Source organism: Rousettus aegyptiacus, unplaced genomic scaffold (genome assembly GCF_014176215.1).
Source record: "Rousettus aegyptiacus isolate mRouAeg1 unplaced genomic scaffold, mRouAeg1.p scaffold_m13_p_6, whole genome shotgun sequence".
Lineage (NCBI taxonomy): Eukaryota > Metazoa > Chordata > Mammalia > Chiroptera > Pteropodidae > Rousettus > Rousettus aegyptiacus.
The window spans coordinates 59126354-59139881 of record NW_023416309.1 but is presented as its reverse complement, the minus strand read 5'-3'; the positions used below and the strand labels follow the sequence as shown (position 1 = coordinate 59139881).

Below are 13528 nucleotides of genomic sequence, written 5' to 3'. Positions count from 1 at the left end.
TCCGTCCTCCCGTGGCGCGGAGCCGGGGTCTGAGGCTGCCTGTGGGGACGCGTTCGGGAGACCCGCGCGGCAGACGGCCGAGCCGCCCTCCCACTCCCCCCCAGCCCTGCGCGAGCAGACGTCAGGGATGACCCGCAGCGGCGAGGGGACAGAGCGCGCGCAGGATGGACGGCTGGCCCCCCGAGCCCACGGCCGCAGACGTGACAATGAGGACAGACACGCGCCCCGCGGGATGTGCCAGCTCTTTTAATGCAGCACGGCCGCCACGCGGCCACTCCGACGGGTGGTGCCGTCTGAGCACGTCACTCGCGTGCTCCAACCACACACACTCGACTTCGGCCCGCGGGCTGCGAGGCTCGGGCCAGGCGGGTGCCTCCCGCACGGGCCAGCCTGCCCGCCAGGCTGCCTTCGTGGGTCAGAAGCCACTCCTTCACGGCCGGCCCTCCGGTGTAGTTGCCCACGGCTCCGCTGCTGCAGACCACTCGATGGCACGGGACGAGGATGGGGACCTGCAGGACAGTGAGGGCCACTGTCAGTCTGTGCGCAGCACCAGAGGCTGGGCACACTGACCAGGGCCCGCCCTGCGGGGTCGACTGCCAGCAGGTGCTGGCGAGGGGCTGGGACATGTCCCCAGGCAGCTGTGTCGGGGACCCCCCCCGGGGGTTTCTACGGAGGGCCAGGGCAGGGACACCATGCCCAAAGGTGAACCTGCAGCGGGCTCTTCCGGCAAACCCTCTGCACCAAGCTTTGGGAGGAGAAAGGCTCGTCTGGTCAGGGACTCGTAACGTGCGCTTACGAGAATCACAGTTACGCTCCCAGATGGTGGCCGCGCGTGAAGCTCTCACACGTCGCTGGGAGTGACGGAGACCTCGGCGAGGACGGTCCTCGCAAAGGCCACCCCGCCCCGGGGCCGGCAGCCTGCCTCTGTGCATCCAGGTTTGTGGGCACACGGACCCCCAGCGCGGCCAGCCGGTGGCCGCCTTGGCAAAGCCCCTCGCAGGAAAGGCTGCTGCCCGCCGCCACGCCGCCGCGCCCCAGGATTCCCGGTCCTCTCCCGCCTCTGGAGCCTCAGGACGTCCGCGAAGCTCCGGCGTCCTTCCTCCCCGGCCGAGTGGCTGCAGCCGCTGTCCCCACCCCGGGGGCAGCGACAGGCCAGCAGCTCTTCCACTGACCCCTCCCACAGGCACCAGCCTCCCCCGACCCCCAGACAGTGTGCTGTGACCCCGCCCCAAGGGCCTCTGAGACGTGGCCGGCGCCCGCCCGAGTGGGGCTGGCGGCAACACCGGGGGCCTCGCTCTAGCAGGGGCTCCGGGGGGCCCCCTACGGCTGTGCCACCTCTCCCTGAAGGCCCCGACACCTCGAAGCCCTCTGTCCAGTTCTCAGGGCGCTCGGAACACAGCAGCAAGAGGAAGGGCGTGATTTACGGCTCCCCGAAGCCACAGGGCGTCGAGTCGTCTTGGGTGGCGGGCCTCTCCCCCCGAGCAGTCTGCGGCCACACGCCACGGAGCGCCACGTGCCCCGTCTGCAGGGGCTCTGGGGATCACAGGGTGACTGCCTGGAGATCCCAGCAAGCAGTTCGCAGACATGGGCAGAGCACTCCTGGGGGGCTTCTGGAAAGGGGTGCAGTGGGGTCTCTGCAGGCTTCAAGCTCAGAAAAGGGTCTGCCTGAGGGTCGGGGAGACAGCCTCACGGCTGAGTCATTCCGTCATGACGCTCTGCGGTCACAGGTCTCGTCACCGTGTGCCACATCACGGTGGCTGCTCCACGATGGACGTCACCACCCGCGAGCACAGGAACGGGGCCGTCCCGAGAGACGGGACCCGGGGCCCCCGCAGACGGCACTCGGGAAGGCGCGCCACACTCGCCGTCCGCCCGTGTCCCACGGTGCGGGACACGGCGCTCACGGCAGGCCCCCGCGGGGAGGGCCTCCGGGGCTCCGCCGCCTGGCTCCTCCTTCCCCGCGCCCCCGCCGCGGCCAGAGAGGAAGTCCGCGGCCCGCCTCCATGTTCCACCTCCAGGGACAGCCACGCGGACCGGGTGAGGAGTGTCTCGGAAGCGGCTGACCGGCTGCCCAGGATGTCCTCTCGCAGCGTCTGGTGCCCGCTGCTCCCTGGGGTGGCCACTCCCACCTCCGCTATCCCTGAACACCCCCACCCTCCGCAGTGACCGGAGCTCAGGCGTCACCGCTGGGCACCGGTCCCTCTCGGTGAGCCGCACACACCCGCTCAGCCAGAGAGCCGAGCATGCTCGCCCCTGAGCGATGGGGTGAGCCTCGCCCCCCACCCTGGACGTGGCGCTTGGGACCGGGGAGGGTCCGACAGGGCACGTCGCGACATCGGATCCTCCAACGCGCCCCGGGCCAGGCACCGTCAGCCTCACGTCCAAGTTCCCAAGGCCGTTCGGAGGCGGAGGAGGGTCCAGGCCGGCAGAGGCGGAGTCCAGCCCTCACGTGCCCCTCCGGTCCCGGCACAGCCCGGCGGGGCCTGCGAGGTGTGGCCGGGGGGCCCGGGCTTGGAAGGGGGGGTCTGACCGCCCCACGTCACACACGCACCCTGATTCCCGCTGTGAGTTCGGGTTGCCATGGCAACGCGTGCAGGCTCAGCTGGCCGGCACCGTGAGGGCGAGAGTCGATTTCCTGCGTGGCATAGTTTCACAGGCCCAAACGCAGTAATGCTGCCTGGAGCCCCCTCTGGGAAGGGGCGACAGATTTGAAGAATGGGGTGTGCACTCAGACGATACCATGGTCACGTTGATAACTGCTGTGAGGACGCGATAAGCTAGCAGGCCACTCGACCTTTCGACTGACTGATCAAGAGGTAGGCACTGAATTCAATTCAGTTTTGCAAACATTTAGGCACCAATTCCGCCTTCCTGCCTCACAGGCTTCACACGTGGACTCATGGAACGTGGACCTGTCTCTTTCCGCGAAGGTGCTGGGCCCAGGCCTGTCTGCCAATGGGAACCTGCGGCGACCTGTCGCGACGGCTGCGGAGCAGGCTTCGCGGGCGACACCCCAAACGCACAGCACTCTCACCGCCGGACGTGGGGAGCACTGCTGTGCACCCTGGAACCCGGCGGCGGGTTCTGCTGCCGAGATGCTCCGGCGCCCGAAGGACGTTCCGAAGGAGCGGCGCCCTCCTCGCCCAGGCCTGTGCCGCATGAAGCGCCGTTGTCGCCGATAACCAGACGGCGCACGTCACAGCCGCACGGAAACCTTCACGCTGCGCGATCCGGCTCATCCGACACGCCGCCCGTCACTCGCGCGGGCCCTCTCGCAAGCGCTGTGAACCTTCCAACCCAGAGATCTGTCTCCAGCGGAACGCCGCGGAGGGGTCTCGCGGTCGATGGCGGAGCCCGGTGCGGGGGCCGCGCTCCCGCCCACCCCGCCTTTGTTCTCCGCCTGCGGCCCACGGGGAAGCTGGTCTTCACTCGCGGCCTCGTCAATACCTAAATCCTGGCGAACGAGTGACACCGAGAAGCTGTAATCAATAGTTCCCTGTGCGTTTTCTTCTTCTGGTCAAATGGTTCAGCCCCACTGACAGCCCTGACACTTAGAACACGATGCTAAATCTTTATCAACAGCCATCTGGGTGACGGGCAGACGAGGCTCGGGGTCATTAACGCTCTCGGCAGTCTGTGAATAAACTAATCCTCCGGAATGCGCTTTGTTTAGAGAAAGGTGGGGAAACTCCCCCTGCACGGTATTGATTGCCTTTGAACTGCATTTAGCAAATTCTGTCTGAGGATGAGCAGAGGGTGCTTTGTGGGGGGTGGGGGGGTCTCCGGTCTGATCTGCTAGGAGCTGACTGTCCTCCCAGCCGGGCCCCAGAGCGCCTTGCGGAAGGCTGCCAAACTGTCTTCCCGGGCCAGTGAGTCCCTCCTGGAAAACTCTGGAAAAGTGAGGTGTCTGGACGGGACGAAACTCCCGCACAGCGGAAACCGCCGCCTCCTCCGGCGGGAGAAGGGAACGATGCGGGCGGCAACGTGAGCCGCCGAGGGGGCCCGGGCTCGGCCGGCGCGAGGAGGCTGACGCGCTCCCCACACTGCAGGCCCCTCGCCCCCCAGCCCCGCGCACGGGCGCTCCGTCCAGCCCGCAGGGCGCCGTGCTCCACCTGAGCCCCCGCTGCGCACTGTGCGGGGGCCCCGTGTGGTCCTGCCCAGCCGTGCCGCCGGCACCAGGGGACGGACACACCGCACGGGCCTCCGACGTCTGCCACGGTCCGGCCCGGCCGGGCCCCTTCCGTCCTCAGCGTGGGTCGCCTCTCGGCTGCCCCAGCCCATCCGCCCTCCGGAACCCACGGGGGACCGCGCTGCGGGCGGCCGCTGCGGGCAGCCACGTGTCCGGAGCCCTCTGCGGGAGCACCCGCGACGTGCCCGCCCGGAGCTGGGCGCCCCTCTCGGGTCCTGCGGCCGCCACACTCCTGCGATGTCCCGTCAGGTGACGGTCCCTGCAGGGGTCAACGCAGTGCCTGGCTGCAGAGGAGAGGGGCCAGGCCACCAGGGGCGCAGAGGGGGCAGGTGCTAACAGGGACTCCCAGTGGGTCCTCCTGCCCGGTCCGCGGTCACCGCCGGGCTCGGCCCCCGCCCACGACAGGCACGTCAACACGAGGACTTCACGGACATCAGAGTTTTAAGCCCTGTGAGACCCTATTTCACAAATTCCAGGGGCTGTGGCCACACTTGGACAGAGACAGTCGCAGAGATTAATAGCAGGAGGAGGGGGTCACTCTGGTTGCAGGACAATGAATGTCCCTGAACAGCGCCACGGGCGCGATCACGGGACTGCGCCCGCGTCTCCGCGGCCGAGGGGGGCGGCGGGCGATGCAGGTGAGCGGCCGCCCGTTTGTACCTGTCGGTTAGGAGGCTGCTCGCTCCAGCAGGAGGCGGGACGCAGACCCACGGAGGGAGCAGGTGGTGTCCCCACGGTCCACGTGCCCGCGTGGGCTGCCACCCTGGACGTCGGGGGGGGGGGGCGAGAATGAGCGACCTTCCCCAAGGGACGCGGACCACAGGGGCGCGGCCGGGGACAAAGGGAGAGCCGCGGGGCGCGGCACCGCACTGGTGGCCGGGGCTGCCCGCTCCGCTTCCTGCTGTGACCCCCGGCAGAGTGTCGGGCACACTGGGCGCCCAGCTGTCGACTGAATGGGTGGGTGTCCCCCTGCCGCCCCCCCAGGCTTTGACCCCGTGCTCCCTGTGACCAGCGGCAAGGGGGAGGCCTTCCAGCGCTATGTGGGAAGGCTTCTGTGCCCCCTCCCCAAAGGCGCGGCTCCCCCCGCCCCCACCACAGCTCAGGCTGCTGAAAACAGACTTAAACCAGACGACAGTTGGCCCGTCCTCCCTGCCGAGGCCCCTGCCAGCCCCCCACCGGCCCCTCCCAATCCCCACTGGCCCCGTGGGCCCCCCACCGGCCCCTGCTGGCACTCCACCGCCCCCCCAATCCCCACCGGTCCCCATGGGCCCCCCTCCAGTCCCTGTGGGCCCCCCACCGCCCCCCCCAATCCCCACCAGTCCCCATGGGCCCCCCATCAGCCCGGCTGGCCGAACTCACCGGGTTGCTCCTCATCGCTCCGCCCACTGCCCGCGAAGCCCTGGGGTGGCCTGCCAGGGCCGCTAACTGCTGGTAAGAAACCACCTCCCCGAACTGGACGGCCGTCAGCAGCTTCCGCAGCACCTGCCCGGTGAACGCGTCTGGAAGGAAGAGCACAGACGGCGTTATTCGCGCCGACGGCTGTGGCGGAGCTGACGCGCGCAGCTGCCGGCCGCGGACGGGAAACGCACGGACACAGACGGAGCCGTCGCGCTCAGGTAAGGGGCGGGCTCCGCGCGCGGTCGCCATGTCGCTGGCGCAGGGGAACGAGAGCGAGGCCGGGCACCGAGCGGGCCTCCCCGACGCAGGCCACGGCCTCGCGGCTTCTTCCCCGCAGCGCCCGCTGCCGCCCACGCTGTCCGGTCGGGCCCCGTCGGGGCGCAGGGGTCGGCCTGCCCCCCGCTTCCAGCCTTGCGCGCTGCTGGTTCACTCCCAGCCTCGGCTGGGACGCGGCAGGAGGAGGGGCCGCGGACGCGGGATGCCAGGCGCCCCGGACAGGTGCGGGCGGCGGCCTCGGCTGCAGTAAGAAAGTCACGTTATTCCCCTTTCACTGGATTAAGCGCCTCAAATTGTGTTTGGCCTTCGCCGTGCCGCAGGACCGGCCGGCGAGTGCGGAGACATGCCCTCCCTCGCCCCCAGGTGCTGCAGCTGCTTCCTGGGCCCGAGTTCGCGGGACGGGCCCGGGCGCGTGCGGGAGGCTGGCATGAGTGGACGCCTGTTGTCTCTGCAAAGGGGACACGTGGCTGGGGAGCACTGGACCCGGAGCTGCGTCCCCCACGGCGGGGCGCCGAGCCCGCCCGTGGCAGGGGTCCTGACGGTGACAGAGGGGCGGCCTCCTCGGGCAGGAGCTGGGCCCGGAGTGCGCCCGCGACCACGCCAATCCCACCCGGGGCCAAGCCGGCCGAGTGCAATTTGGTGCTTAAAGGAAACGCACCCTTACATGCGTGTTAAATAATAAAAATCACTTTTTAACTGAAGGGAACGATAATCACTTCACTGGGAAAAAAATCTGTTTAGTCTTTATTATAACATTAAGCAAATTAAACATCAGCATAATCCAGGTGATACGAGGAAAGGGTCAGCAGAGAAATTAACTTTGTTGTTCATTAATTTACACGGATTAGGAGAGGGCAGAAGATAGCGCATGTGCTCCAGTTTTTTATGATATAATTTCAAACTATACACCATTTGTGGCAGGAGGGTGACTCTGGGGTTAATCAGACTGATTTGTCCTTTTAATTGCTTTCTATTCAAAGAAAATTCATTAGATAATGTTCTCTTCAAAATTCATGAATCAATTTAACTGAAGAAACCCCATTAACGGCTTTGGGTTCATTAGCAGGCGGTTGCTTGCTGGCAGGGTTTCCTTAGGCAAACAGACTCTGTTTACTGTGATTTCTTCAGAAAGTGTTTTGAAACCAAACTGTTAATCATTATTATTGTTGCTGTTGTTATGCCTAACTTAAAAAAAGAAAAAAACACGAAAGGAAACAGCGAGGCGGCCTGGCGGTAACTCGGTAACTTGGAGGAGGGAGAATTCGGGGGCAGCCGCCTTGGAAAAGAGACGGCGAAAGCCGCGGGTCTCGTGGCCGCCACGGTGCGCGCTGCTTCCCGGGGAGGGGCCGCGCAGGACCCCGCCCAGCCTGTGGGGCCGGCAAGAGGGGCCTGGGAACCCCGCGGCCACACGCCTGCCCGCCTGGGGTGGGGGGGGGCGGCAGGCCACCTTCCTCTCCCTGTGCAAAGCGACCGCACGCATCACACCAGCACCACGCGCCCGCGCGCACGCAGGGTTATCAAACATTTTCGGGTCCGTCGTCAACTTTTCACGGGAAACGTGTGCACTCCGGGCAAGGTGCCAGGGGGAAGAGCTCAGACCGGGCGGCGGCCCGCGGCCGAGCACGCCGCGCTGTGAACGCTTCGGAAACGCAGCGCCGCCCCGCAGGGCGGGTCGCAGTCATCAGCTGAAGCGGCGATCGGATCAGGGACGGTCCGGCAGCCCCGACCCGGGCAGAATCAGACGCGGACTTCATGCCCGTCTCCGAGGAGGGGCCAGCGCTTTGGGTTGCTAAGTATCATCCGAAAACGTAGTAAAACTCGGTCATAAAAATTCACATAGTGATATTTTCTTGACGGTGAGGTGGCCACATGTGTCGCCAGTGGCTGGTCCAGGGCCCCTGAGGGGCACTGTTAAAATATTACTCTCCTTCTCCCCATGATGGTCCCCCCCCCACCCCGGCTCCCAGCCAGCGGGCTGCGAACCCAGGGCCACATCCGGGAACCTCCCCTCCTTCACTCGCCCCCTGATCCCCTCTCTGGCCTGTTCTGGGGTCTGCCTGCCGCTGGCCCCGTGCACACTGCGGGGTGCAGGCGGGACCTGCTGCAGGCGAACCCCCGCCCCAGGGCGCCCGGACCTTAAGACATGCCGTTCGTACTTCGCTTGGGGTGGCTACTTAAAACGCATGCACTGTGACCACCCAACCCTGCGGACACTGTTTCCCACATTCTCTGCCTGGACTGTACGTCACCAGCCAGGGGGTGACGAGGCTGGTTTTCGACACTGGCCGTGGGAGACGCCGTCCCATGTCACGGACGCCGGGACCTCATGAGACCGCTTCTGTGCCCCGTGTGGGCGTGGGCATCGGGGTGGACTTCCCTGACACGCCTGGGCTGACACGGGTGTGTGCGCTCTGGGAAGGGTGCCCTAGGCGGGGCACCGCACACCAGGCACAGGGCAGGAGACCCTCGGCCCCCCGGGAGGAAGGACCGACAGACGCGAAGGCGCAGGTGACCCGGAGGCTGGACCTGCCTGACGACCTTCTGCCCCCGCTTCCTGAGGTGTGACGGACCAGCGTAGCGGGTGCCACACGACGACCTGATGTGCATCATGTGACCACGTACAGGTCCAATACGAGTGCCGCAAGGTGGGAAACCACTGTGTCACAGACAGGAAGTTAAGAACGAAAATTTAGTACTGAAGAAAAAAACAACCAAAAACAATGAACACCATTTAAGAACTGCAGAGCATGGGCTACCAGCAGGAGAGAGTCGATGGAACTGAAGGCAAATTGACGGGAAGGATCTGACCTGAAAAAGAAAATGTTAAAAACAAACAACGAAGAGCCAAAAAAGCCGTGGGGACATGGGGGACAGAGCCAGAAGGCCTGACGCTTGTGTTGCTGGAGTTTCGGAAAGAGAGGAAGAGTGTGGAATAGAAAAACACAGCTATAAGATGTCCGGATTTAGCCAAAAATATACAACTACAGATTTACGAAGTCTAGCAAAGGACAAACAGGACAAACACCCCGAGACACCCCCTCCTGGACCTGTGCTCCAGCCGCCAAAGTCTAAAGACTCAGAAAACGCTTTAATCGGCCAGAGGAAAACGCTGCATTGCTCACAGTGGAGCAACTGGGGGACAGAATCCCCCTCGGAAACGGCTGAGTCCGGAAGAGAAACAGCAACTTCAAAGCGCAGGGAGGAGAGAAATATCAACTCAGAAGTCTAAAGAGAGCCTTCGGAATTAAAATACTGACATTTGCAGGTAAAAACACAAACAAACAAAGATAATGCGTTCCCAGGAGACCCGCGCCGACGGGAGGGCCACCCGGACGCTGGGGGACGGGGACGGGGGACGGGCGTGGAGGCCGCCGTCCCGCCAGGGGCTGCCGACGGTCTTTAAAATGCCTTCGACGGAAGCGACATCGTGACGTTGTCGGGAAAGGTTTTCGGCGTGTGTGGGGCTGACACCTGTCGCTGTGACGTCACGGACCGCGGCCGAAGGGCCTGCTGGTGCTGGGGTCCTACGTGCGAGGTGGGAGAAAACCGACTCCAGCTGGCTGCTCAGAATCGTGCCGCCCAGAGCAAGGGCTAGTAAAACTGCAAAAAGGGGGAACCAGCAGAAAGCTAACGGGTAAACGAAAACGCCAAAGACAGGCTAACACAGCTGAAGGAGAGGGAGGAAAGGGAAAACGAACGACAGCGGGAAAGGCAGAAAACAATGAATTGTGTAATGATCGCAAAATGTAACACGGACAGATAACGAAATAAATGTTTTTACCTAAATCCAATCATATCAGTAATTATATTAAACATAAATGGTTTAATTTTACCAGGGAAAAGATAGTGAGTGTCAGAATGGATTAAAAAATCACGCTCGTGTGTGCCGTCTACAAAATAACAGCTATAAGTGAGAGAAAGCTAAAGAAATGGGAGACAATATACCATGTAAACTAATCTGGAAAAAGTTAATAATAAAGCCGTTAAGAGCAAAAAACCTTTCCAGGGGTAAAAGCAGCATCACATAGCGACAAAAGGGACAGCTCTCGAAGACGCCACACCAACCGCAAGGTTTACACGCCGAACGAGACGCCTCCTCCACGCAAAGCAAAGCCCGACAAAAACCGAAGGAGACGTAGGCGAATCGGTCTGCGGCTGCACGTGGGGACCCCGCCACCTCCCCCTCAGTGAGTGACGCGGGGACCCCGCCACCTCCCCCTCGGCGAGTGACGCGGGGACCCCGACACCTCCCTCTCGGTGAGTGACGGAAACAGCTGACAGAAAATCGAGGACACAGAAATGAAAAACACCATCAACTAACCAGCTTTAACCGACATATAAAGAGCACTCAACTCGACTCGACAAAGCAGAACACAGACTCTTTTCAAATGCACGTGGGATACTGACCAAGGTACACCACGCTCTGGGTCATAAAATACATTTTAACAAATTTAAGGTAACTGAAATCAAGTTATGTTCTCTGATGACAATGGAATTAAGACTAAATATTAACAAAAACATAATACAAAATTTCTGAACATGTGGACAGTAAATAAATCACTTCTAAATAATCGATGAGTCACAGAAGTCTTAAGTGAAATAAAATACACTGAACAGAAGCAATCTGAAAATATAGCCTATCGTAATCTATAAGATACCTAAAGCAATACTTAGAGGGAAACTTATAGTAGTAAATGCATGTTTTAGAAAGAAGAAGGGTCTCAAATCATCTGCGCTTCCAATGTAAGAAACCAGAAAAAAGACGAGCAAAAGAAAACCAATCCAAGAAGAAAGTAAATAAGTAACGACAGGAACCAACGAAATTGAAAACAGAAAAATGAGAAGAGCGAAAAACCCAAACTGGGTTCTTTGAAAAGAGCGATAAAATTGGTAAACCTCTAGCAAGACTGCTAAAGAAAACAGAACAAATTACCAATATCGGAAGTGAACGAGGGGATGCCGCTCCTGACTTCGCAGACAGTCAACGGGTGACCGAGCGCCAAGGGCACAGACGAAACGGGCCGATGTATCAGAAACTACAAGCTACCAAAACGCACCCGAGGGGCAGCAGAGAACTGGAACAGTTCTGTAACCACGGAAGGACTTGAATCCGTAGTTTACTATCTGGAATCATTAAGGCCAGATAATTTTACCAGTAAGTTCTATCAAACATTTAAAGGAGAAATATGTCAATTTGGCGTCATCTTTTCCATAAAGCAGAGAGGGAACACTTCCCAAGGCATTTTGTGAGGCTACAATTACTCCAATATCTAAACCAGAAAAAAAACAGGAACCAGAAAGGACAGATAAATATCTCTCATGGACACGGAGGCAAAAATTCTCTACAAGATATTGGCAAATCGAATTCTGTAACAGATAAAAATAATAAGACACCAAAACTAAGCGGAGTTTGTCCCACGAAGCAAGACTGTTCAGCATCTGAAAACTCGAGTATCCGAAGCCACAGTAATTGGCAGGGTGTACTGGCGAAAGAATGGGTGCCTGATCAGCGCAGCAGAAGGGAAACAGACCCGGGATGTAAGCGCCAGGGTAGTGCCCCGGAAAAAGGGCGGTCTCTCCAACGGAAGGTGCCGGGACGGGGAGGTGCATGCAAAACAAACAAGTGAACAGATAGACAGATGGACGGGTGGACAGAGAAGGAAAAAGAGAGCCTAGCCGCAGGTCGCACATCGTTTATAAACTAACTCAAAGTGGATCGTAGATGTAAATCTAAAACGCGGACCTTCAAAACATTTAGAAGTTAACACAGGAGAAAAATCTAGGTGGCCTTGGGTTTAGGGAAGAGATTTTAGATACAGCGTGATCCATGAACGAATAAACTGGTAAGCCGGACCTTACGAAAACGAAACATTTCTGCTCTGGGAAAGAGACTGTGAAGACGCTGAAAAGCAGCCCCGGGCTGAGACGCGTCCGATGCGGGGCGTGTCACCACGATGTACAGAGACGCTGAAACCCCGACGGCAAGGAAGCGAGCGAGCCGATGAGGCGGCGCGCGGAAGACGGCAGCCGACGTCTCACCGGAAAGACGCGGCCGGGGCCGCCCGCACCGCCTGTCGCCGGGGGTGACGGGCGGACGGACACCGCGGGGTGCGCCCGCGCGGCCAGGGAGGCGCCCGCAGAGCCGCCCGCGGGACCCGGACCGGCGCAGCTGTTCTGGAAGACGGTTTGGCAAGTTCTCGCAGAGCTAAACAGAGGCTCGCCGCGTGAGCCGGCGGCGGCACTCCTGGGTGTTTGCTCGGCGGGTCTGAACACTTCCGTCCACGCGAAAGCCAGCACGTGACCGTTTCCAGCGGCCCCATCCACCTGTCGCCAGCGTCCGGAAGCAGCCGACGAACGGCAGAGGCGAACGAGGGGCCGCTCCGCCGGCAAGCCTGCCCCGGCTCCCGGAGACACGGAGGCGCCTTAAACCCAGACGGCTGCGCGAGGGGCGCGGGGGCGGCGGGCGGTGCGGCCTCCGCCACGCGACGTCTCAGCGAAGGAGACGGGGAAGAGCTTCCCCGCGGCGCACGCAAGTCGCCAACGGAAACACCGTTTTGGGGGGGTCCCAGGAAGGAGTGCGGAAGGCGCTGGGCGTCTGTGTGTCTGACACGCGTCGGAACAGCGGCCCCGGGGCGGGCGCGAGGGCAGAGCCGCTCTGGACCCGCCGGGGCCTGTGAGCTGCAAGGCGGGAGGGGCCGCACACTCGCCGGACTCCGGCGGTTCCCCGTGGGGCACAGGTCAACACCGCGTCGGCTCTCCAGAGGATGGGAGGCAGGCGCCCGTGCCTCGCCGGGGGCCCGCGGGCGGGCCGGGACCAGCCGCTGGCGCTGCGTCAGGGCTGGGGACGGGCGGGTGACCCGAGGCTCGCCGGCCGAGGGCGACGGCACCCTCCGTCGCGTGACCCTCGACCCGATGCCACGAAAATGGCACTTCACGCCTGTGGCCCCCTCAGGACCCACCGCCTCAGCCTAACCGACCAAGAGAAAAGTGATGAGCTCATCGGGTCAGCTCCAGGACGGCGGCATTCTACCAATCTCCTGACCGGTACTGTCGACGCCACTTAAAACGAAGAAAACCGGAGAAAACGCCCCAGCTAAGAGCCGCCTGAGGAATGTGACTTCCTAAACAGAACCCGGGACGCCGGGCGAAGCTCGAGGGGGTCCGGAGGAAGACGCCGCAGGCAGCACCGGCACCAACGTGCCGGGTCGCTGACGTGACACGTGCACCGAGGTCACGTGAGAAGTGAGGTGCAGACGCGACAGGTGTGGGCGTCGGGGAGCTGCGCCGCGTCGCGAAGTGTCCTGGAGCCCTCGCGCCGTCCTGAGAGGCCGGTGCGTAACAAACCGGTGGGGTGCACGTGGACGGCCTGATGAAGGGAAACGCCTGACTGTCTCAATTGGCTGGACAGTGAATTCAACAAAATTCAACGTCGATCATGATGTGCGCCCTCGGCCATCTAGGACATTACCTTCCAGAAACTTCCTCAACCTGATAAAGGCGTTGACAGAAAGCCTTCAGCTAACAGCACACCTAAGTGTGAACCGCTGAACGCTCTGCCCTCAGGACGGAGGAAACAGCAAAGACCCCGCAAGCTCAGTGTCACAGCTGCGTTTCAAAAGGCAGCCACGCCGCCCGCGCAGGAGGAGACTGACCAGCGCCACGTGG

General features: G+C 61.8%; 1 protein-coding gene across 3 annotated transcripts in view; it reads right to left on the bottom strand.

Annotated features, from left to right (window-relative positions):
• Positions 1 to 228: 228 nt before the first annotated feature.
• Positions 229 to 13528, bottom strand: part of MGMT (O-6-methylguanine-DNA methyltransferase) — a 144474-nt gene continuing 131174 nt past the window's right edge. For 2 of the 3 annotated variants that reach the window (XM_016157523.2, XM_016157524.2), the window contains 2 exons: positions 5549 to 5688; positions 229 to 509 (listed from right to left, as the gene is read on the bottom strand). In XM_016157523.2, the coding sequence (XP_016013009.2) occupies positions 303 to 509; positions 5549 to 5688 (347 nt within the window). In that variant the 3' untranslated portion in view covers positions 229 to 302. Of the gene's footprint in view, positions 510 to 4849; positions 4953 to 5548; positions 5689 to 13528 lie in introns of all 3 variants that reach the window. The other variant, XM_036222234.1, reaches the window with a different exon arrangement.